At 36.0% G+C, this 26,637-nt stretch overlaps 2 protein-coding genes across 2 annotated transcripts; both read left to right on the forward strand.

Annotated features, from left to right (window-relative positions):
• The first annotated feature begins 650 nt into the window (after nt 1-650).
• LOC126969861 (CCR4-NOT transcription complex subunit 7) lies at nt 651-6,923 on the forward strand. Its single transcript, XM_050815439.1, has 8 exons — nt 651-1,020; nt 1,167-1,274; nt 1,504-1,613; nt 2,491-2,604; nt 2,689-2,807; nt 4,910-5,067; nt 5,769-5,909; nt 6,481-6,923. Exons 2-8 carry the CDS (start codon nt 1,167-1,169, stop codon nt 6,595-6,597), a joined length of 867 nt encoding a protein of 288 aa, XP_050671396.1. The 5' UTR covers nt 651-1,020; the 3' UTR covers nt 6,598-6,923.
• Nucleotides 6,924-17,187: 10,264 nt separating this feature from the next.
• Nucleotides 17,188-23,919, forward strand: LOC126970059 (uncharacterized). Its single transcript, XM_050815741.1, has 4 exons — nt 17,188-19,127; nt 20,980-21,200; nt 23,435-23,586; nt 23,784-23,919. The coding sequence occupies exons 1-3, from the start codon at nt 17,513-17,515 to the stop codon at nt 23,576-23,578; spliced, it is 1,980 nt and encodes a 659-aa protein (XP_050671698.1). The 5' UTR covers nt 17,188-17,512; the 3' UTR covers nt 23,579-23,586; nt 23,784-23,919.
• Nucleotides 23,920-26,637: the final 2,718 nt, after the last annotated feature.

Raw genomic sequence — 26,637 nt, forward strand, 5'->3', positions numbered from 1 at the left:
ATCTACAGGATCTACTTTACAGTTGATAACCGCTCAACCATCAACTCAATGCATGAAGCCACAACCTGAGAGTTGAACAAAGCATACAAGATTTTATGACGATACGTCACTCGAACGGTTAGCTCAGTTGGCAGAGCACTGGCACGGAACGTCAGAGGTCGTGGGTCGTCCCGCATCGTTCATAAAAAAATTGTTTTCAAATTTTATTTGTTCATTCTACAAAACAAACTTTAGCACCAGGAGTTCCTAGAGGATTGGCGGGGGCACCCAGCTGCAGACCATCTCTTCCTCGAACCTCAGGTATGTCTGTCTATTGGTTTAGCTATAACTGATTTTAATTTTTAATATCATAAAATTATGCTTTCCTACGCACGCGCTAATACACTCCGCATTCTACTTCAAATCCGTGTCAATTATCGTACAGTACCTATATAGTACACTGCTTAAATATATTTTTAGCAATTATAATAAGTTGAAATATGAACATTGCCTTAATTTTCTTAAAATACTATTTTAGCTAATTTTAGTATAATATACCTGCCCACATTTTTATCTCTGATCCAAATCCCGTGTTTTTAGAAAAAAACTGTCAGTTGTCACTGTCATCTGTCAACTTTAGACAGATGATTCATGACGTTACAATGGATAGTAAAAGTAATTAGTTCGAATTTTTTTTATTGCTTATTTATGTACATATTTAGGTATGTAGTGTAACTTTAACAGCGATTGTTGTTTTGGCTTGTTTTATTGTGCTACGATAATGTTTTACTTCCTTAAGCGTCACAATAAATTTCCGTTTTTTGTAAAAATATATAACAGTCGACCATACCTTGTCCTAAATTAATGGTGATTTCCTTTAACATAAAATAAGATACATCGATACTACTACAAGCAACAACAATAATTTGCCAACACTCAAATCACATCTATTCCGTATTATTTGAATACAGCCTGAAAAAGTAATAAACACGCCATCCAAAACCTCATGTGAAGAGTCTAGAACTAGAAAAGCGCTTTAAGGTATTATTAACTTTATTATTACAATTTTCCGTGCTAAATTTTTTTTCTTATTCGAGAAAATTATAATGTAGGAATAATATTATCGTTTGACTGCCCAAATAAAATATTATCATAAGTTAAAGGCATATAAGAACAGTAATTTTTAGATGCCTGCTGCCAGCTTTGCCTTCCCTCAGCCGTCAAGTGATGGAGATTGCGGAATAAAAGATGTTTGGAACCACAATTTACATGAAGAATTTCAATATATCCGCCAGGTATAGTGATACTTAGTTACATAGATATAGTGATACTTAGTTACATAGATAGTTATTTAGATACTTGTTCAAAGTTTAATGTAACATGGTCACAATATTTTCCTAGTGACCACCTAAGCCCATTAGATTGCCAAATTCACAATAATATGATCATCATTGTTATAGTCCTGTTAATGTTATAGACTGTGAAAAGTTAATAATTGCTTAAAATTTTTGAATTTTGTAACAGGTAGTTCAGAAATACCATTGGGTTGCTATGGACACAGAATTTCCTGGTGTAGTTGCAAGACCAATTGGTGAATTTAGATCGACAGCAGATTATCAGTACCAGTTACTAAGGTATATCAAAATTCGTTATCTCTAAAGTGATAATATTAGATATAATTTACCAACCTACAATATACTAGTGTATAAACAGTCAAAGCTCTCGAGAGATCAGAACATCTCTAATGGATGGACACATACAGCCCTTTAAAAGACCTACAAAGCTCTTGTGATTTCTGCTGTTGCAAGATAATGTGAGTGGATAATTATCACTTAATATCAAGTGACATGAACACTCCTTTGTACTCTTTAAAAAAAACAGATACAGCAATATAGAAAAGCTAAGCAAATTTAGTTACTGTAACTGATTTTGATTGATAAGTCATAAATAGACAGCTACATGTGACATTAGCTCATTAGAATTTTAAATATTAAACCACTTGCTGACCCACACATATTGACTTATCAAAATTGGTGGGACCATATCAGGCTAGTATATTCTAGATCAAGTTGGTACATGTTTTTTTTTATGGAATAGGAGGACAAACTATTATACGGGTCACCTGGTGTTAAGTGATCACCACCACCCACCATCTTTTGCAACACCAGAGGAATCACAGGAGCATTGAAGGCCTTTAAGGAAGGAGTATGCGCTTTTTTTAAGGTACCCATGTTGTATTGTCGCGGAAACACCACATAAGGAAGCTCATTCCACAGCTTTGTAGTATGTGGAAGGAAGCTCCTTGAAAACAGCACTGTCAAACAAACAGGACCGCCACACATCCAGATGGTGGGGATGATATCCTAACTTGTTACACTAATTATACAGTATCTTGACAGTTTAAAATAAGAACTTGTATTAAATAATAGGAGGTGCTGTTTTAAACCTTGTCAATCCCCAAAATCAATTTTTGTTTATCACATTCATTTATTTAGGCTTCCATGTTCTCAGATGCAATGTGGACTTACTACGAATTATCCAACTTGGATTAACATTCATGGATGAAAATGGTAAAACCCCTCCGGGCTATACAACTTGGCAATTTAATTTTAAATTCAATTTACAGTAAGTTTAATGTCATTACTTGATTTATAAAACCTATTTATATTGTTATTTTATAATATAACACTACTCTGTATTTAATTTTAGGGAAGATATGTATGCACAAGATTCTATTGATTTGCTACAAAACTCTGGTCTTCAGTTTAGAAAGCATGAAGAAGATGGAATAGAGCCTCTTGAGTTTGCAGAACTATTGATGACTTCAGGTAAAAAATAATATTGCTTAAAAAAAGGAATGTGTATTGAAACAACTATAAGGCATAATATTTTAGGGTAGACAATTCTTTTTTTTTATGGAATAGGAGGACAAACAAGCGTACGGGTCACCTGTTGTTAAGTGATCACCGCCGCCCACAATCTCTTGCAACACCAGAGGAATCACAGGAGCGTTGCCGGCCTTTAAGGAAGGTGTACGCGCTTTTTTTGAAGGTACCCATGTCGTATCGTCCCGGAAACACCACACAAGGAAGCTCATTCCACAGCTTTGTAGTACGTGGAAGAAAGCTCCTTGAAAACCGCACTGTGGAGGACCGCCACACATCCAGTTGGTGAGGATGATATCCTAACTTGTGGCGTGTCGTGCGAAAGTGGAATTTGGCGGCAGGAATCAGGTTAAACAGCTTTTCGGAACACTCCCCGTGATAAATGCCTTAGAAGACACACAATGAAGCGACGTCTCTACGCAACGCCAAGTGATCCAGCCGTTCACAGAGCACTGGGTCCCCGACAATTCAAGCTGCTCTACGTTGCACGCGGTCAAATGGATCGAGCTGGGGTGCGCCAGACCAGAGATGACAGCAATACTCCATGTGTGGCCGGACCTGCGCTTTGTAGAGCGCTAGTATGTGGGCCGGCTTGAAGTATTGCCGTGCTCTATTAATGACGCCCAGTTTCTTTGAAGCCAATTTGGCTTTGCCTTCCAGATGACCACGAAATTGGCAATCGCTCGAGATTTCGAGACCCAGTATTCCGATACTAGGCGAGGCTTTGAGGGAAGTGTTGTCGAAGAGCGGTGATACGACAAATGGGGTTTTTTTAGTGGTAAACGCGCAAACTTGAGTCTTCTGGGGGTTAAATTGGACAAGGTTCAATTTTCCAAAATTCCGCGACCTTCTCAAGAGAGGACTCGATAGAAGACACAAGTTTCTCCCGGCACTGGTCGACGATTTCTCGAGAGAGACCTGCATGACCCGTGTATACGGCATCACCAGTGTTGTCGTCTGCATAGCAATGAATGCTGTGTGCACTTCTTAATATGAAGTGATATTTATCCTGATCCAAGTATTTTAGTTGAGAATGCTTAATCTGCCACTAATAAAGTATAAAACCACTAATAAGTTGTATAAAGCAGTATTGTATCTTTAAACTATGTCACCTGCCAGGCCTGCCTCACTCCCGGCGGCGGCCTCTACAGAGTAAGCCAGCCACTAGGGACTCACGAGCTTTGTGGTCGTCGGCTTCACAGATCCGACCAATATTTTAAAAATGGAGAAACATAAAAAAACAAAGCATATTAAAAGTCTTTGTGATCCAAATTTAAATTTGTTAGGCTTCCTAAAGACGCTGAAACAATCTAATTTAAAGTGCTCATTATTGGTATGAAATTACCATTTATGAAAGCTACCTATTTATCCCCTTTACTATGTAGGTTCAATGGTTGTTTTTCGTACTTAGATCAAATGCCGACCGCAAAAAAATTGTTTGTCATTAATTTAATACCTAAGAGGACAAGTGGAAGTCTATCTCGCTTCATAGTTCTAGAAGTATGTACCTAGTATTAGGTACCTACCTATATAAACAGTTCCTACTTTTTGAAGGAAAAATGAACACATACCTACATTACTATCTTCAACTCATGTAGGTTTGACAACGAAAGAATATTGATTTAAAATTACGATTACATATTTATGTTATAGAAAAAACTGGGCTATTTTTATAAGATGACCTTATCTAGGTAGGTACAGTTTTAGGTAAAGAAGACATCCGTAACATCATCAGAAGAGATAAGAGTCACACGATAGGAAGAGAGGCAACTTCTAGGTGAATAAAAATGTAGGTTCATAGCGTTGTGCAATCTGATATACACCATATCGTATGGCTCCTAGAGTCCCTATTTGTTTAATTGATTTTGCGGAGTAAGACTTCTGTACTTGTACTATTACGTATTCTTTGCCTGTGCGTTTCATCATAAAGAATGGTATTTAAACTCTTTGAATATTTAACGTTTAAATATATAATTTTCGACTAGACGTCTTGGCGTAGTTATTGGTTGAATCACTGGGTAAATTAATTGTCTCTTGACTTACAGGACTTGTGTTGATGGACAACATTAAATGGCTAAGTTTTCACTCCGGCTATGACTTTGGCTATTTATTAAAATTATTGACGGATCAGAACCTACCTCAAGATGAAAACGACTTTTTTGATAGTCTACGATTATATTTTCCAACGGTTTATGATGTTAAGGTAATTATGTCCTCATATTATGAGTTCCTTGCTACTTGCACATCCCACCTGAATCCTTGAGGATCGTACGCCTGCTAAAAGTAATAGCTCCCGAGGATCCGATTTGAAACTCCAGCAGACCAATACTCCTAAATAAAATCTTTTTCCACACCTTTGAAAGTATAAGTATCCGATTATGCAAGGGAAAAACCAAAAACTCAGAGAGTCAATAACAATAATTGCGCTCGTCACCAAGAGATATAAGATATTAAGTCTCATTTGGCCAGTAATTTAACAAGCTATGGCGCCTTTCAGACCGAAACAATAATGCTTACACATTACTGCTTCATGGCATAAAAAGGTGCCGTTGTGGTACCCATAATATAGTCAGCATCCTGTGCAAAGGAGCCTCCCACTGGTACATGTATATGTATGAGTTAGTGTGACAACACGTATTGTTGACACACAGACGTGATATATTTACGACTTGATGCAAAAAAAAAAATATGATAATAATATGAGTCCATATTCATAAGTATAAGTATCGTCTTTGTTTGATCTGCTACTCTTTTTTTGCCACTTCATAAGGCCCATAACCCCTCGATTGAATTTTCTACGGGCGCCACAGATGCATAACCCGGAGCTGAGTGCATGACTTGTATTAATTAAATGAATAGTGAAATATGGCAGTGTTGTTATAATATAAATGACTTTTTTTGCAGTACCTAATGAAACTGTGTAAGAATTTAAAGGGTGGTTTGCAAGAAGTAGCTGATCAACTTGAACTGAGAAGAGTTGGACCCCAACATCAGGCGGGGTCTGATTCTCATTTGACAGGAATGGCGTTTTTTAAAATCAAAGAGGTAAGTTTTGACATTTGAAACGGTTAAAAGATTTTTAAATCACAGTGATGCATAGATATTCCTGCCGCCGAAGACCACCTTCGCACGACACGCCACAAATTATATCATCCCCACCATCTAGATGTCTGATGTTCCTCCAAAGTGCGGTTTTCAAGGAACTTTCTTCCACGTAGAACAAAGCCTATTACTAAGTACAATTAATCCACAGATTGAGCTTCCTTATGGGGTGTTTCCGGGAGGATACGACATGGGTACCTTCAAAATAGCGTGTCCAACGCTCCTGTGATTCCTCTGGGGTTGCAAGAGAATGCGGGTGGTGGTATTTTCCAGGTGACCCGTACGCTACGTTTGTTCTCCTTTTCCGTAAAAAAATCTTAGGTATGGTCACACTATTTTGATAACAGAAATTATTGAAAATAGTTTTGAAAGTTAACATGGCATATTAAACTTAGGAACATTGATGTGAATCCTTATGGCAGAGGAACAGTCACTCATGTGAGGATGTTTTTGATTTAAACAAGAGTAATAATCATTATGAAATTTTTACTATTTTTACTGCTTGTGCTTTCAGATATTTTTCGATGACAACATAGAGAGCTCTAGTGGCCATCTTTATGGATTAGGTGCTCCATTTTCAGTCAATTCCAACAGTTTCCAAGATAATGGTGAGAACGGAAATTCGTCTTGATCCTTGCAGGCTGACAAAGTGACATAACCAAACCTGAAGTGCTCAGTCTAACATAATGAAAAATTATCATGATCCGGTAACCAAACAGACAAACCGAATATATAAGTATCTCACAATATTTTAGAAGTGATCAAAAACTGAAATTGGCAAAATTATTAGTGTCACATAGAATCTATACCTGGGAGTAAGAATAAACATTGTATCATTAACACAGAGTATAGATGTCAAAGATGATGTTAATTGATGCAAAAATCAAGACTGCTTAGTAGAAAAAAAAATCAAGAAAATGGAATCATATCAATCATTAAACATACATTATATTTTGATTATTTTTTTATTTCTTTTACTTATTTTTATTTTATAGGGAACTTTTTTTCTTATAAACTTTTCTAGAGATAATTTTAGTATATGAATGATGCCTCACATCATATTATTGTGTTGTACAATATATAATTTAATTTTAAGAATTTCATATTATGTATAGTGTGTTGTAATTTTAATAAGCAACGTTGATCTTATCATTCAATAAAATTAAGTTGGACGTGTACTAATTTTTGTATTGAAACTTTTTAAGTTTTTGTAGTAAATAAATATGGAAAATTATGTGTATCTTTATGTTTCAAAAAAATACTTTTGTTACCATAAGAGCAGCCTATCGAAACTCGAAGAAAAAATCGATTCACTCGATTGTATGATACGTGCAGTCATTAATATATTCACAGATATGACGGCTATAATCTTGTAAAAAACGGAGATAGCCGAAATCCACTACGTTTTACGGCCGTTTTCAATAACGTATCTCTAGTTACGGATACATTGCTGTCACCGTATAATGACAAGATCTTATCTATCCATATTTATGTCCAATATACACACATCAAAAAAGTCTAAGTAACATGCATGATCTTACAAATGTACCATTTATATTAATTAATTTCTAAGTCTTTATTGACTCAAAGTGCATCGGTATGTAAACTTTTTTGTTATTGATGACATACTGGCTGGTTGTAAAAAAAAACGAGTATGTTTTGTTTTTTTTTTTTCATAAAATTAACTAAAAGGTAATTTGTTTTAATTTAAGTGCGATTTTATTGCTACGTTTAGTCTTGATTTTATAATTTTACCAACCATTTAAATAAAGTTAGCGACAAAATTGAATTGTTAGATATTCTTTAGTTATGGAGCGACGTCATTTGACGGCAAATGAAATGCAAAGAGCTGTAGGGATGTTGCAAGCGGGAAGAAATCAATCTCAGGTATCTCAGCATTTATATATATGTGTATTCATCGACTGCATGAGTACGGCCTACGAGCTCGACGCCCAATTAGGATACGTCACGGGAATCGCGCTCGACGAAACGAATGGTGTAGAGAACGCAGAACATGGACCCAAGAAAAATGGGATAAAATTGTTTTCCGATGAGTCGCGATTCGGTTTTAGACCTGATTCAAAAAGGGTGCGAGTGTACCGTCGGCCCGGAAATACTGAAATGCTCAGGTGCATTCAGGTAGTTCATCCATACAGCGGCTCAACAGTTATGGTATGGGCGGGTATTATGTAGAACAGGCAAACTGAGCTCGTTTTTGTAAATGCAAACATGAACGCTGAAAATTACGTTGTGGATAATCTCAGACCTTATGTCCATCCATTTGCACAAACCTTTGGCTCCGATCTTACGTTAATGCATTGCATGCGCGTTCACATACAGCTCGGCGAACCAGTCAATACTTGGCACCGGAGAATGTCCGGGTATTGCCCTGACCTGCACAATCGCCAGACCTCAACCCCATCGAGCACACACGCTCCAGAGACGTGTTTGGAAGGACTTGGACGGAGTGACAACAACCCAACAGCTGAAGGATTTGCTACAACTCCATTGGGAGCGAATACCGCAAGATGACATAAACAGTCTCATTAATTCAATGAATAATCGTTGCCTTCATGTTCTGAATAGCAGAGGAGGCCACACTTTGTAATGTAACTCTATTTTGCTAATTGCTTCGTATTTGCATAGAGAAAATACAGTTAATTCATCAGATATGATTTTTAACCGTACACCGTGATTTATGCCTAAATTTCGATTCATTCATGAGTTCATGTAGTAAAAGCTATATAAAGTAGTAAAACTGCATTTAAATTAGGTAGATAATGTGTCATTGATTTTATAAAAAAATAATTTAATATTGATTATAATATATAGCCACATTGATGATATTAATTATGTATGTATAAAATAATAAAAAAACATACAGGCACCAAAACAAAACCGAAAGGTATCTACAGTAAGGGTCCCATTTTTACAATTTTACTAACAACAGCTCCCAAAAAGTTTTAAGATTACAATTATTATTTTTTGTATCTTATATTATTTATGAATGTCTTTTTGTTGAGGGTTTATTACAATAAGGTAATGGGAGAAGAAGAAAATGATGCATTGATTCTTCTGCAGTTAGCAAGGGATATACTGAAAAAACTCCTTGTTTTAGTAGTTTGATAGTTCAGCTACCTCGATCATCCCGCAACAGACAGCATCAATATTTTGTCATTTCTGTACGTTAATCTATGATCGGCTTGGTGGCGATCGGCGTTGTCATGGCAATTTATTTTGTTAGATAAATAATGAAATCAAATAAAATGTTATAATTCATGATTTCTTAACTTTGGTATGTTATTCTATGATTTTTTTTACTTTCGTAATTAGTGCATCTTCCCATAACACAAGACGGCATTTTTATGTTGTACCTATATCAAATTGTAAGAAATTCTGTCAACAACAAACGCGTGTGTACCGTTTTCGTATCGAGAGAGCGACTACGACAAAAGGAACCAATTGACTCAATTCAGGCGATTGATTTTCGGCGCGCTAGTGACATATCTACCTCTTTTAATATCATTATATCCTACTATATTCTTTCATACTAAATTCATTTTCTTTAGAAATTACATTTTGTTAAAAAAATGTTTAGTTGCTTATGTACCTTAGTTTCTGCAGTATATTCTAATATTGTTAATTTCTGTTATTAAAAGAGCTTATAAAGACAACAGCTGTTAGTTTTACATCATAGGACCCTAAAAATATTATTTCAAAAAAAGCGCGTACACCTTAAAGGCCGGCAACGCTCCTGTGATTCCTCTGGTGTTGCGGGAGATTGTGGGCGGCGGTGATCACTTAACAACAGGTGACCCGTACGCTCGTTTGTCCTATTCCATAAAAGAAAAATACAACGTCATAATGTGAAAAACCATCCTAAAATTTAAATTAGTACATGTTGCTTAGACTTTTTTGATGTGTGTAGTTATAGTCCAATGCTTTATGTCGATAGGTTATTGAAATGTAAGTAAGCGTGAAAGGATAGATTTGTTTACCTCTAGCAAGTTAAACTAAGGATAGAAGGTTATTGAAAACGACCAATAAGCAACTGTTCGCTTTCAAACTTAGCCGCATTATACTTCGTCGCCAATCGACATACTGTAATTACTACAATTTCAAATCACTACACGTTTCTTACTAAACAAAATTCCAGTTTTTTACTTAGGCAGTCCCACCTCTATTCACATCCTCTTTGATAATTTATTTATATTAGGGGGCTGACAGCCGTAATACAGAGGTAAATGCTAATGAGTAAAGGCTATTTATTAGCCTCCACTTACAAGTAAAAAATCAACTAAAAATTACAATGCTTAACAAGTCTAGGTATAAAATTTGTGAGATTTAAAACTTATAAACTAGATTAAATACAATGGAGAAGGGTGACCCATGACAGACTCCAATGAAAAGAGCTAGAGAAGGCCTTTGCCAAGCGGCATACTGAGTTAAAAGACGTACTCTAACTCAGAATAAAAAGGGCTTAATAGAAATACAATGCAATCCTATTTAGGATCTAGCACTAAGTTACAATTAGCCAAAATTATTTTAGCTGATTGCACGTGAGAACAGAATACGTCAGTATTGACACGGTAGTGGGTCAGGGATTGGAAATGGGTCTACAGCGTCTAAAGTAAACACTTTTCCGCTGAGCTACGAGTATTGCTGACGGAGCTGTTGAAATTAACAATGTCTTGAAGTTTGACAACTCTCGTCATATACTTCGAAGGGTTGCTACGCAACAATATTATGCAAATGTTATAATTTATTGAAAATATTTGAAGTGCGGTGGAAAAATGCATTAGCTCTGTAATTGGAACGGCTAAGTGAGGCACTGAGAAGGTTTCTTTTTTCTTTCCTAGAGTGCTGGTATGCTACATATAACCTAACTTTGGAAAGGAGGTATGGACAATTGATTTTAGATTGAACCATCAATATTGATAAGAGTACCTACTCTCGCGGCAGGGTGTGCTCGTAACGTTAAAACAATAATTCATGTTTGAACTGTGAACTCACGACACCAGATAGGGGTTTTCAAAGTGAGACGCGATTCAGCGGTTGATCTTACGATTTCTTGTACGAGTCTTGCCACTGAAACAAAAAAAAATCTATTGCAAGTTACATTAATTACTTTTACAGTGTGTTAGTTTAATACATAAATATAAAATAATTTAAAATATAAAAAGCTTATTCCAAGTGGTCTTAATTGGCTGCAATACAGTCCTTAAAACATATAGGTTATGAATAGAAGCTCCAGAAAATAGAAGCATTACTAATTTTCCCATCGAAAATTCTTTACTGCCAATCGTACGGATTGTTTTAGAGACTCCAAATTATCATGGCCTTTAGAGCAAGCCGTTCTCCAAAGAGTATAATAATATATAGGGAAAAGAGAGCCCTCTCTACGCATTATGGGCTGTCTATTTGAAAACTAGGGCCATCTGGAGATTGGCCCCGAAAATAACTATATACAAGCTCGGAATTATAAAATTCATTTTTAATGTTGTGACGCAATTAAATAACTTACTCTACTTTTTAATGTAGGTAATGCAATTTTTTAACATTTCGAAATTGCGCGTAGAGTTAGTTATTTAATTTTGTCACAACAGAACATAAATTATATATTTAGTGTTAATATGCAAATTGGAAAACGAGAGCTACATACATGCGCAAACGCTAGAAGTAGCCGCCATTTTATGACCAGTGGGCAGTGACAAGTTTCACTCAACAGTTGAAAGGTTTCAAAGCGAGTGACAGCTGACAAAGCTTTCATTTTCGGGCCAACTAACAGATGGCGCTACAGTCTTCTGAAAACATCACTTTAAATGCCATAAAACATAATCCAGCGAATTAAGATCGGGACTAGATGACGGCTAGTCTTCAGCTCTGATGAAGCCTGAAACGTTCGTTTCCAACCAAGACTGTGTAGACAAAGCTTCATGACCCGGCGCCGTGTCATGCTGGAAGGACCATTCTTGGTTATTGAACATGGTGTTGTTAAAGGGCTTCACTTCCTTCTCCAAAATGGTATCTTGATACACTTGTGCCGATGTTTTGATACCTTTTTCACAAAAATATGGCTCAGTCACTCCTTCATAGCTAATCCCCACCAAAGAAATGCTGAAGTCGGATAGTGCCAACGTTGCATTCTGTCGACTAATTGGGAAGCTTTCTTTGAACTTTGAACATAAATATGGTCATTTTGTTTGTTAAAATGTTGCTCAATTGTAAAAAAAATCTCATCCGTAAACAATTTTTTTCTGGGACCTGCCTTTGCATACCGCTTCAGTAGTTGTTTCGATTTTACCACCCTATTCTTTTTTAAATTATCAGATAAGAAATGACCAGTACGTCTCTCATAGGCTGCAAGTCCTAAGTCATCTTTAAAAATACGCGACATGGTTTTAGCTCGTAAAATAAAAAAACGGTGTTATCTTCATCTTCCGAGATAAAATCTTTTGCTTTCGGACAGGATTTATTCGAATTCTTTCCCTAACTGCTTTGACCACCTTTTTAGTACAAACACTACGTGGACTGCCAGATGTTTTTCTGTCACAAACAGAGGAGGTCTCAGTGTAGATACCTACAATGCCCGGTACATAAACATTTTACTAATACCAAGAGTATGGAGAGTTAAAAATTGCATTTGGCTCCATTCCTACTTAGTGTAATGCAATCGATTCGGTTCTCTCTATCACCTTACTCCATTTTAATATCGCAAAATATTGTACAATGTATTGGCGCCAAAATGAAAAAACTCAATGAACAATCATATGAAATTACAGATTCCAAATTCAAATGTAATATTTTGTTTATTTATTATTGTAACTGTATTTATGGCCAGACTAAGTATACCTACTAGATTGCAGGTAATGGTAAAATAAATATGGCCACAACTTAATGTTTGATTATATTATATTGTGTTAAGAAGTGAACGCGCTAAAATGCCTCAGTTGTGCTTTTAAAAACGATGAAAATACCCAAATCAGTTTTGATAAAATAATTAACACATTTCGACGTTTGGTATCTAATACAAATATCCAATGAATTAATTTTATCGCTCCATTTATTAACCTCACGTCGAAGACCGATCTCTACAGCAACATGTGACAATGACGTTGACAAGAAGAAATGTTATAGGCTTAGGTCGAAATGACACTTTTCCCACCGCTTCGGACAGGTTGAGATTTAATGAGAAGAAATAGCAAGAAAAACATAACCACTCTTTTAAATGTATATATTTTACGTTATATTGTATACGTCTATTGTATATATGTATGTAAAGTGATGCACCAAAATTACATAAACATTTTGACTTGCTTAAAAAAAAGAAATTATTATTTAAAATGGTATAGCTATTATCAATACAAAATCGCCGTAGACAGTACCGACTACCGACCAGGCAAGTAGCAAGCAGCGCACGATCACGAGCATAACGCATAAACCAGCCATCGCTTCCCTCGCACATTTTAAGCGAGCATGACAAGCCCTACGCGGGAACATAACCAACGAAAACCTTACATATTATATTATGTGATATAGATATTTACTCACGAAATACCTACAAACACAAAAGTTTAATATTTTTTTTAATTAATACATAGATCGATGTCAATAATGGTTGAAATTTTCTATTAGTTAAAAGTTAACTGATAAAAAAATAAATCGATATTTTTATTGGTTGAAAATATTACTCATTATTATTTGTCAAGTACAACATTTGCTTATTGGTTGAAGTTAATGAAGTTGAATATTTTATCATATTGGATCATAGAATATAAATGCTATTAGATAAATATAATGATTTTTTCTTCATACTTGAACACTATAAGATACACAGGCTTTACAATTACCTTCCTTATAAAACAACGACTTGAAAATAAAATTAACAATAACAAGTCACTTACTAGTCGCATTATAGTTATTTGTTTAAAATATCACTTCACTTCGTCTCCAATAAAAATATCGCATACAGAAAATCACTAATCGCACGGGACAGACATTAATCTGTGAACATAGCAGCGGAAGGCCGCTAGTTTATGTTGTATGGGAATTCTAATTTTAAAATTCCTAATCTATAGAAAGCCGTCATATACAGATATTGGTATTCCCGCGTCATCTTGCCACCCCGTACAACATAAACTAGCGGCCTTCCGCTGCTATGTTTACAGATTAATGTCAGTCCCACTGTCCCGTGAGAGCTTCGCGAAAGAACTTAATACAATATACCAAATCGCGGTTTCCAACGGCTATACAAAACAGTTAGTGAACAAATTAATTAAAAATAACCAAAAACATTTAATTAATTCAGAACTTTATCCCGTCCCACCACAATCAAATACCAAATATGTGGGTAGTTTGATATATATTAGTCCAATATCAGACAAAATAGCTAAAATATTTAGGAAAAACAATATTAATGTGTCTTTCCAAACGAATCACAATGTCAGTCGAATATGTAATGGCAAAGATCGATTAACCTTTCCGGATCAGCGCGCTCCGCCGCTTGATGTACACCTTAGATCGGCAAGCGTTCGGCGCTCGCGCAGTGTTTTCCCCGTGCGTATTATTTTAAGTGTAGTTATAAAATGCTTATAACTAGGGTGAATTAAGTGACTGTCACTGAAAGCTATTGAAACAAGCTATAAGACGATGTATAAATTATTCATATTGTGTTTCTATTTTATTTCACACAGACTTTTCATTCGACAATAAGTGTAAAAATAGGTATATTTTAAAATAAATTTTGATTTTCAATGTTAATTACTTGTTTTATTTATTTCCTTTTATGTTTTTGTAATGAACATTATATTTTCATTATAAAATAAAACCAAAATCTCCACAAAGAACAATCTTCGTGCAAAGTCTTGATAACGACCGCTCCGGTAATTGTTAATAATTCCGAAAAATCCGGCGTTTATAAACTAAGTTGTGACACTTGTAACGGGGTATATATAGGTCAAACAGGTCGAAATATCGAAATTAGATTATAGGAACATATTGCCGCATTTAGGAATAATCATCCCGAAAAATCACACTTCGCGAAACATTTAATTGATACAGGTCACTCACTCGGAAACAATAATAATTTTAATATTTTACATATATGTGAAAAAGGATTTCGATTAAATGTGTTAGAGCAATTAGAAATAATAAAACACAAAAATAACAGGTTTACATTGTTGAATGAACAAACAAATTTAGTCCCATCACCTTTGTTACGTGTCTCTTCCGGGGGTTATACGTCACAACAGCCGACCAATCACAACGCGTCATTTCATGGGACGAGGGTATATAAGAGCGGCTTCCGGCTCATGCCAGATTTTGGCGAGACAACACGTCCTGAGGATGCCTCGTGTAGAGGCGAAACACACGTCGAATTGATTTATAGGTATTGTTTTAAAGACAAATATTGGCGGAACTAAAACTAAAAAAGACTTAAATCATTTGTATGATTATGGATTTCCGCAAAGTAACGCCTAATTCAATAAAAAGCATTCAATTTATTTAATTCGCAAACCCAGGTTGAATTGATTGAAGTTGATATGATATTTTTATTCAATAATTGTAATTGTTAATTTTATTTATTGAATATGATTTTTCATTTATTGGTTGAAATTGTTGAAGTTGATGTGATATTTATATTCAATAATGTTAAATTTATTTATTGAATGTAAGGGTTGATTATAAATATTAGTCAAATTTATTGGTTGATGGTTATATTCATAGTATAATACTTATGAAGTTATTATACAATATTTGTTAATCAAAACAAAATACCTAAATGATTTTATTTCACTGCCAAGCAGGCTTATCATTCTATCGTAAATACGTAAGTATCCATCCCTAGTGTGTGCTTAAATGCAGTCTTTTATTTCGTAATAGGCTTTAAAAATAATTTACTTTTAACATTTATATATATAAAATTCTCGTGTTGCGGTGTTTGTTACTAAACTCCTCCGAAACGGCTGAACCGATTTGTATGAATATTAAATAGGCATGAGAATCGGCCATCATCTATTTTTGATACCCCTACATGACCTCAACCCCAAACTTTTTTTTTTGTAGCTTTATTTTTTTATGGTTAATCATTAAAAATATATACCTACTTCAAATTTTCACCCTCCTATGATCAACTCCTGTTTTTTAATCGCGATTTTTTTATTATTCTATTCCATGAACAGAACCGCGGGTTGCAAGATGGCAATCGAATATAATAATTGTAGTACTTACCTACTACTACTACTTACTTTTATGATCTATGATTGATTTATTACTTGAAAATAAAATTGATGTGATTTACTACTTTCATGTATAGTTACAATTTACTTTAGATATATTTTTTTAAATTTATCTTCAACTGACTTCAAGTTCAACCTACTTCTCATACTGAATTTATCATTATTTTTCAGTGCTATTTTTATTTATTTATATTTTATAATTATAAACGCGAAAGTTTGTAAGAATGCATGGATGAAAGCTATTCATGCGTGCGCTGCAAAAACCAAAGGAGTTAAAAATAAACATATAATATATGAAGGAAATGTTTATCTTAAATAGTCCAACAAAAAAGCGCGACAGCACACATTTAGTGGTCAGTTAATTTGAGTCAGTACCCCTAGTTGTCAAGGCATGCTAGAATTTATCTTTCAGCGCCTGGCAGCGTATAGATGGAAAGGCTATTTTCTCCAAAAAATGCGGCAAATTTGGTATTCATTCACCACATTTTGCTACTTGTTTAAATAAGTTAAAGTGGTATGATATTTTGCTTTGTGTAAAATGATGCGAAATTTTTGAATTGTACTATCCGGAATCCGGCCGGATTGTGCGCACCAGGCCGGACACTGGTTAGTTACCGCATATCCATTTCATCTCTTTATACACCGATCGTAACTTAAAACTGATAAAAAATAATAATGTATTTCGGATAATTAAAAAAATATATACCGTAAGATCGGTCCGGCAATATCGATCTCATGTGAACTGTAAGCGCGACTGTAAGAAAGAGCAATCTTTCTTTCCCGTCCACCGTTTCGCTGCGCGTTTCTAGAGCGCGGTACAACGGTTTTGGTCAAGCTAAATAAAATTACTTAATATTCTAAATACTGCAATTTTACAAATCTGATCGGCCAAACTGAATACTTCCAAATGCTACCTCCGACTGACAGTCTAGCACCAATAAATTAAAAAAAATTGCTACCTACCAAAACGTTATCAAAACAAAGTAAAATATGTCAAACCAAACCAATTAATATTTATTGTGGGCAATTAATGTGGGTTATTGGGCAAATTCCGAATAAAATTTTGGGAATTTGGACATAAGCTGTTATCGTTTAAACAGTAATCGTATAAATAATAAAGAAACAAGGATATTTTTACTCTTACTGTATTATACCTAGGCATCAATTTCAATTTTCAGTAATCCTAAACACTAATCAGTTCTTCCTTCATAAATTACATCACAAGGAATTATAATAAAAAATATAGTAGTATTAAGATACGTCTTGATACATATTTATTACGCTCCTTATTTAAAAATTTGTTAAACCATGCTAGGATTAAGTAAAAGTATTCGAAACATTCTGCTTAGTAAGAATGCTTACAATAACAATCTTATGAATAGACTCTTGAAGGTTAAGTCTCATACTAGAGTGATACACAGTAGTTCTCGTATGTGTGTAAAAATATTCATGGAGAAAGAAAACCATTATGCCTTTGAAATACTGAAAAGAACTGGACAAGTGTCAGATTTTATCAAAACAGAAACTCGAATACCTATGAGTAAAGAAGATTTTGAAAGACTTACTTCGAAGAACTGGCTGAATGAATCAAAGGAAGAGATCTTTGAACATTTTAAAAAATTTGCTACATATAGTACAGAAAACAAATTGTGTATTTCTAATTCTGTGTTTGATAATTTTGTAGATAGTCTAACTGATAATATACAGAATGCTACAGATGAAGAACTTAAATCCCTTTTCTACACATTGACACTTTGGCCTGAAACAAATTCAATAAGAACAAGGAATTATATAGAGATTTGGGCTGCTTTGGATGATGATTGCATAAACAGGTTCAAAAAATGGTCATTTGATGAATGGTTATCATATATTTATTTATTCTATTTATTAAATGCAACAAGAGCTTCAGATTTTTGTTATAAAAGCATTCAAAGGTTGACATACAAGTCACATAAGTTAACTAAGAGTCAGTATATTCAAACTATGTTCTATATAGCAACTATGAGATTCTCTCCATCTGATATGCACAACTTAGAGTTATGTTTAGAGAAAAACTATGACCAATTTAATTTGGATGAACTAGCAGTAGTATCAATGGGATTTTTCAAAAGCCAAATCCCTATTAGGAGTATGAATTTGGTTTCAAAAATTATTGACAACCTAGTAGCAAATATAAAGGAAATTCATGAAGTCTCACTTGCAGCTTTGTTAAAAATTGTTCGCTTCTCGAGAAAAATACCGATTGATGATAAAATAATTACTCTGCTTGACATTCTGCAGCATGAGGTTCCACGTTTATCAGTGATGTGTAATGTACATATAGCCTTACTGGCAGCTAGCACATTAACGCTGCATGAACCTTGTTTGACAAAGATTGCCGATAAAGTGTTAGATAATATATCTTTGACACGTTTAAAAGACATTGAAAGACTAGTACTGACATTTGGTACTTTTTCTTTAGAACCAAAAACAAAACGTAATTTTATAGAAACAGTACTTAGTGAATTAAGAAAACCAATTAGGGAAGATGAAATTAAAATACATGGTAGATCTTTTGCATGTTGTGTGTCTTACCTGGGACTTTTACAATCATATCCATTGGATTTAATGAAAAGGGTTCTAAATAAGGAATTTTTACTATCAAATTATGGAAAGCATTGTCTCTCATATGGACGTGAAATATTGACTCTTCACAATCAGATTCAAATTATGCATAAAGATGTTGATTGGCAGTGCTTGTCTGATAAAGAAGCCCTATCCCTAGCTAAAAAGTACACAGACTACATACCTGATGAAAACTATAAAAAGCAATATAACATAACAGAAAGAATGTTTTTAGATGTAAAAAAAGTTCTTGAAGAAACCCGTGGAGGCAAAGAATTTGTAGGCGCTCATCACATTGTAACTCACCATCAAAGGGGAGGTAGGTATGCTTCTGTAACAATAATATTGGAAAATATTAAACACAAATGCATTCCCAAAATAGTATAATTCAATCATTACTTTAACATTTTTGGGGTCTGCCTCTACATCTTAGCCTGTCCCGAGGCACCCAATGTGAGATGACTGGTGCCCCTCGGTCTGGTTGTATCCAACATAAGAATGGTATAATTAATAGACTAGCACAATTAAATGTCAAAATTTTCTAGCATGTACAAGAAGTGAAAATTTTTATGGCATCATCTCATCACTAATCTGTACTGTATTACTTGGGTTGAGTAAATTACTTTGTAATATTATTAAGTTAAACCCTTTATCACTAATTGATCTTATAGATCAACTAGCTAAATGGACAGACATTGTTCTGTACATAATAAATAAAATTCTGTTATTATTAGTATTATTGATAATATTTCATAACATCATTTAGTTAATTATGCTCCCTGTTGTGATAGTGAAATTGATTCATCAAAAAATTCTCTAATAGAAAATATATCCATACAAAGCAAATTCGAAAAAAAAAATATCGGTCCCAAATCAAAATAAAAACTATGCTATATCTGAAGTTGGACTAAACTGCACTCTATGAAGTAATCTCAATTAATATCTGTTCATTACTTTAGTTCACTGGAAACAAACAACAGGGCACTGGATCTATATATATATATATATATATATACAGGGTGTCCCAAAGTTATGGGACATGAAGGGAAAGTACCTTAAATATCGAAGATAGGCTATTTTACTGAAAGAAGACTTTATGTTATTTTTAAAAGTTAGTACTTCTGCATTCAAAGATTTCTAAAAATTACTTGCCTCGTCTGGTAATCGAAAGGACCGAAATGTAAAAAAAAACACCCCTACTTTTATAATGCCAATCGAAAGAATGGCCAAAAACTAATAATTCTTCTCAAGTAACATAGTATTTTAAAAGAAAGGAACAACGTAAAATGAATGTTTTCCTACTTGGATTGGTACAAATGGACCAATTAGATGGCCGGCCAGATCCCCGGATCTTACACCATTAGATTTCTTCTTTTGGGGATATGTGAAAGCTATGCTATACATAAAATGATACAAGAACGTGGGCGAGTTACAAACAGAATTGTGCCATATCATATCGAGTATTCACCATAAAATGATAAGAAAATTAACAGGCAACGGACTCATTAAAAGATTGGCGATTTGCGTAAGACAAGAGGGATCACATTTTGAGCATTTAATTAATTAATTTACAAAAAAATACCCACTTAATTGGCTACTTTCTTTTAAAATACTATGTTATTTAAGAAGAGTTATTAGTTTAGGGCCATTCTTTCGATTGGCATCATAAGGTAGGGGTGTTTTTTTTTTACATTTAAGTCGGTTCGATTCCCAGACGAGGCAAGTAATTTTTAGAAAAACTTTGAATGCAGAATTACTAACTTTTAAAAATAACATAAAGTCTTCTTTCAGTAAAATAGCCTATCTTCGATATTTAAGGTACTTTCCCTTCATGTCCCATAACTTTGGGACACCCTGTATATATATATATATAGATCCAGTGCCCTGTTGTTTGTTTCCAGTGAACTAAAGTAATGAACAGATATTAATTGCCTATCTTCGATATTTAAGGTACTGTCCCTTCATGTCCCATAACTTTGGGACATCCTGTATGTATATAAGGTGTTGTGTGTTCTATTACTTATATCAACTTCTGTTGCTGATTATAATTGATTGCTAAATAAAAAAAAATCAACAATTTGATCTACAAACTGGACATGTTGAGTGTTACAGTGGCTTATATAATATTGTGATGCCACTTTAACAATAGTTACATATATTTTTTTTTTCAGATTTAATTATATGTGATAGTAAAGAAGGTACTCCAAGTCCAGTGACTGAAATCAGCAAGTCCAAATTTGGTTTTAATTGGTTTGCGCCTAATGATAATAATATCTGGATAGCATTAATTATTGCTGGGAGAAACGCAATGATTTATAATTCAGATATACCATGTGGTCAGTTTTATATGAAAGCAAGAGAGCTTAATGCATTAGGATTTTGTTCCACCATTGTAAGTCATATATTAGAGATAACCCTAATTCACACTCATTCACCAATTTTTTTTCAATAAACCTTGTTGTTAATTAATTGTTAATATACAACATATGTGGTTTGATTACATTCATGCTCTGTACTATCTACTGTTTCACACAAAAGTTTGTTAAGATAACTAAATATTTAAAGTCATTAGGCCCAATTCAGATATCTGGTTTTTTTATGGAAGAGGAGGACAAATTAGTGTATGTGCCACCTGATGCTATGTGATCTCTAACTCCCAAGTTCTCTTGAAACTAGAGGATTTGCCCTGTGCTTCCTCGGGGCTTAAAAAGAATAGGAGAGTCCCAGGCCCAAGGGTGTCCTAAGAGGCGAGAAGTAGGAGAGTCATGCTGTAGTCATAAGATGGGCCAGACTCGTCCGGGTTAATGACAACACTCGCACAGAATACCGTCGTGAAGTACAGCCTAGTGTCGCAATGTTCCGCATTGGTTAGTGTGGAGGACTGGAGGCCATCCCAGAAATATGTATGTATACCACATATCGCCCGCCGACCGACCATGGCGAAAATACCGCACTGTCGGCCGTTGATCAACTGGTGACCCTCTTGGTGTATACCTTGGTGTAGACGAAGGGAAAGGATTTTTGCCCTGTACTTTCCCCGGAACGTAAAAAGAACAGGCCCATGGGTGTCGTATGAGGCGACTAAGGGCTTTTTAAAAGTGGGAGAGACACGCTGCCGTCTTATGACGTCAGCACAATCGGGCCAGACTCGTCCGGGTTAATTACCACACTCGCACAGAATACCGGCGTGAAGTAGCGGCCTATGCCGCTTTGTTTCGCATAGGTTAGTGTCGAGGACCGGAGGCCATTACCCAAGCCCATCAACACTGAAGTGCCCCATGGCTGTGTGCAGTCTCCCACACGGTTTCTTCTGCATATGAATGATATGTTGGACACCTCTAACATACATTACTATGCATTCGACAGCACGGGCGATGCCGTATACACGGGCCATGCAAGTCTCTCTCGGGAAATCGTCGATCAGTGCCGGGAGGAACTTGTCTTAAAATATCCCCATTTGTCGTATCACAGCTATTCGACAACACTTCCCTTACAGCGTCGCCTAGTATCGGATTTCTGGGTCTCGAAATCTCGAGCGATTGACAATTCCGCGGCCATCTGTAGAGCAAAGCCAAATTGGCTTCGAAGAAACTGGGCGTCATAAATAGAGCACAGCAATACTTCAAGCCGGCCCACATTCTAGCGCTATACAAAGCGCACGTCCGGCCATATTTGGAGTATTGCTCTATCTCTGGTCTGGCGCACCCCAGTATCAGCTCGATCCATTTGACCGCGTGCAACGCAGAGCATTGTCGGGCCCAGTGCTCTGTGAACGGCTGGATCACTTGATGTTGCGTAGAGACGTCGCTTCATTGTGTGTCCTCTACCGCATCTATCACGGGGAGTGTTCCGAAGATCTGTTTAACCTGATTCAAGCCGCCGAATTCCACCTTCGCACGACACGCCACAAGTTAGGATGTCATCCCCACCATCTGGATGTGTGGCGGTCCTCTACAGTGCGGTTTTCAAGAGCTTTCTTCCACGTACTACAAAGCTGTGGAATGAGCTTCCTTGTGCGGTGTTACTCGGACGATACGAGATGGGTGCCTTCAAAAAAAGCGCGTACACCTTCCTTAAAGGCCGGCAACTCTTCTGTGATTCCTCTGGGTTTGCAAGAGAATGTGGGCGGCGGTGATCACTTAACACCAGGTGACCCGTACGCTCGATTGTCCTCCTTTTCTATAAAAAAAAATAACCAAAAAACCTTAAAAAAAAAAAAACAAAACATACTTAAAGATTTGCTCGTTATCTTGTTGTTTATTCATAATTTATGTGTATAATGTTCCTTGAGAAACAACAAAGACAACAATGATGGTGTGTACTTAGATCATATATTATATGTCTCGATATTCTCTTGTCTAACCGATGAAAACAAGCCAGTAATATTAGATTAATGTGCGTGGCACGCTACGTCTTACACACGCGATTTGTATGACAGTTTGTGTTAGTGTGCGTGAATTGCTCTAAATAAGGGTTAGTTCTAAATTTATTTTTTCGACGTTTTCACAGCTGTCATAGTCTATCCAGATTCTAGACGTATAAAATATGATCTAAGGGTGTGTACCATGTTGGTATCCAGAGATATACATGTATAAGAACTATGATGTCGATATTTTTTTGTTTTAGGTATCATGGCGCGCCTACGAAAAATGCCAAACATATGAAGAAAAAAGAAAATATTTAAATCAATTAATCTGTGAAGCGAAACATAACCAAAAGAGTATTAATGGATCAAATGAAACTCAACATTTAAGTACCAATGTTATTTAATGATTTAGGTGGTTATAAAATGTTTTTACAAATATAATGTCTAGTGAAATCATTTAATTTTTTGTACCATTAAACAATTTTTTATGATACTTAAACCACCTATAACAGTAACCTACACTTGATATATTGAGACACCTGAAATTATTGGGGATTGTTTATATTAATATGTGATACAAATATTAAAGTCAATCGTCTCTTTTTGTAGGAGGGGGAGACACCACAATCGTATTTAAAATGTCATCAGCTAGAAAGACACATCAAAAATAGATGAACTATTCTACTGTACCATTTGGCAATGTTCTAACCAGTGGGGATATAATTAAAATTACAGTTAGCTTTGAGTGCTTGTTTTTTTTTATGAAAATAAGGGACAAGACAAGCAGGACATTCAGCTAATGGTAATCGATACATATCACACATCGTTATAGGAAGGGCCTATAACAACGCAGTGCCGCACAGGATTCTTGAAAAATTCAAAAATTCTGAGGAGCACTACAATTGCGCTCGTCACCTTGAGACATAAGATGTTAAGTCTCATTTGCCCAGTAATTTCACTAGCTACGGCGCCCTTCAGACAGTTCAGAAATTTAACGTGTAGTTGGCACAATGTGATAAGCCTAAATGGGTGTAGTATTGCCCTGTGCTTCACCGGAAGTTAAAAAGAATACAAGAGTTCCCAGCCCAAGGGTGTCCAACTATGTAAGAGGTGGCTAAGGTCTTTTTAAAGTAGAAGACTCATTTCTGTCTCATGACCACAGCACGAACGGGTGTAATAAGTGCGGATTAATTACCATACATGCACAGAAAATCAAGGTGAAGTAGCGGCCTTACGCCTCGAAATTTAACGATGTTTCGCATCGATATAGAATTATATTAAACAAATTTAAGCAAAAAAGTCAAATAATAAGTAGAGTTAGTTAATGAGTATTGAATAATGTGTAGGTGATAATATTTCTTTTTTCTTATTTAGTCGAGTTCTTGTGCCAGGCTTCGCCATGCTGGCTTAAATGACACTGCTTGTGTCGGCAACGTGGTACGGGGCGTTCCCTTCAATAAATTATGCTCGAGGGAGGTGATGGCTGGTCGATGCTTCATCCTCGTGAATGGGCGCTACTTGTGGTGGCAAGATGATCCTGTTAACAGACACTCTGCTTCCGTGGTGGTAAATTTATAAAAAGAAACGGAAACTTTTGATATTCACAAGTGTCATTTCCTTGACCTACATGAATAATTTGATTCGAGAACTGGCGCTATGTCCCGTCCCACCACCACAACATGAGTACTATCCTTAAAGAAGTATCATCATCGCAAAAATGCTCCCCTAGCATTCTCGCTCAGTTCGCCGTCGTATACAAACGAGGCAACTACACCATTACACGTGGAGCGGTGTGCGGGGTGGGGTGATGATGTGCAGCTCCAACTTAAACACCGTCCACCGCCACCTTCAGTCGGTGCAGCAAACCTGAAGGAGACGCAGGGTATAAAATTGAGTAACATCTTTTGCTCCATGCCGGGGTATGTGTGTATCTTAGAGAGGATATCTGCTGTCGCTGTCTTGTCAATTATGAGGTTAGGGACCTGTCTACTTTCTGGGTGGTAGATTTAGAGGATCGCGTCCGCATTTACGTTTTCATCTACAGATCCCATAGTGGTAAGCAAAAATGGATCGTCTAGTGCGCTACGTTCTAATATCAATTTACAACGTCCTTGCACAGATCCCTTCGCTGCAGAAATCGTAGTCTTGAGTGTCTTCAACTTGAAGGAAAAGCTTCAGTTCAATCAGCAATTTGGAGGTTAGCTCGCCTAATTATAAGGAAGCTTTGAGTCTCCTTTTTGAGAGATAAAACAATGTCAAACAGCTCATCAGTAACCATTTGCATTATTTAGTCAACATTCAGCCAGTACAGCGCGATTCTGCGAAAGGCTAACTATTCGTCATTGATCATGTTTCAAAGAATTTATGTGCATTAAATACGCTGGGTGAAAAAACCGAATCACGGGATTCTTCGGTCATATATTTAGTCGCAGCCAAACTACAGTCTAACTAGCTTTAAATGGAAAGAACGTAAGAATAGCTTGACTGAAAGTCCTTCCTTAAATGATTTCTTTCAGATTTTAATAATTCGTTCGGATGCAATCGGATGTTCTATAATCAATACGTCATAATAAGCCCTATAGACACAGCCATAATTATAAAAGCGAACCACACTTTGATGGACTTGTAGAGTCATGTGTTCGATCAGCTAAGCATCATCTGAAACGCATTCTAGGGCAGACACATTTAACATTTGAGGAGTTGGCAACTCTATTTAGTCAAATAGAGGCGATCCTGAACAGTCGTCCTATCTGTTCCCTATCATCAAGCCCTGATGAGTTCCATCTTTTAACCCCAGGGCACTTTCTAATAGACCATTGATGTCCCTACCCTCACGGGAACTGCAGACTAGTGTCAATAAAAGTGTCCGCTTTTGACGTTTGGAGTCGTTGCGCCAAAGTTTTTGGAAACGGTGGCAGCTAGAATATATTTCTAACCTACAACAGTGGTGGCGTGTCCCAAGTATACCGATGCCGCCTGGCCATTTGGTTCTTTTGAAGGAAGAAAATGCCCCACCGATGGAGTGGAACATGGGGCGAATAATTTGTCTGTTACCAGGTAAAGATGGAGTAGTGCGTGTAGCAGAGGTAAAAACCACTACTGCCACTTACCGTCGAGGTGTCTTAGACATAGACATATTTTATTTCACATCATCATCACACAATTTAATTTACAAAGTTTTATTATACACCTTAAAGTAAAATCTTGTATCTCTGCCCATTATTGGAGCCAGCATCAGCTGCCAATTTGGAAGCAAGAGCTTCCAAGGCCCCGGAGGATGTTACGGCACATCACTAGTACCTCGGGTGAGGCGCGAGAACGAAGCCTCCAGTCCCCACCACTCAGTCCGCCAAGGACGGTCAACCGTCGCGCGCGCATCATAATTAAGAAACCTATCGGCCGCGGCACTTAAGTCATATTTGTAAAGGTCAATTAATATACCTACCATAGATTCAATACAGTT

This window comes from Leptidea sinapis, chromosome 19 (genome assembly GCF_905404315.1).
Source record: "Leptidea sinapis chromosome 19, ilLepSina1.1, whole genome shotgun sequence".
Taxonomy (NCBI): domain Eukaryota; kingdom Metazoa; phylum Arthropoda; class Insecta; order Lepidoptera; family Pieridae; genus Leptidea; species Leptidea sinapis.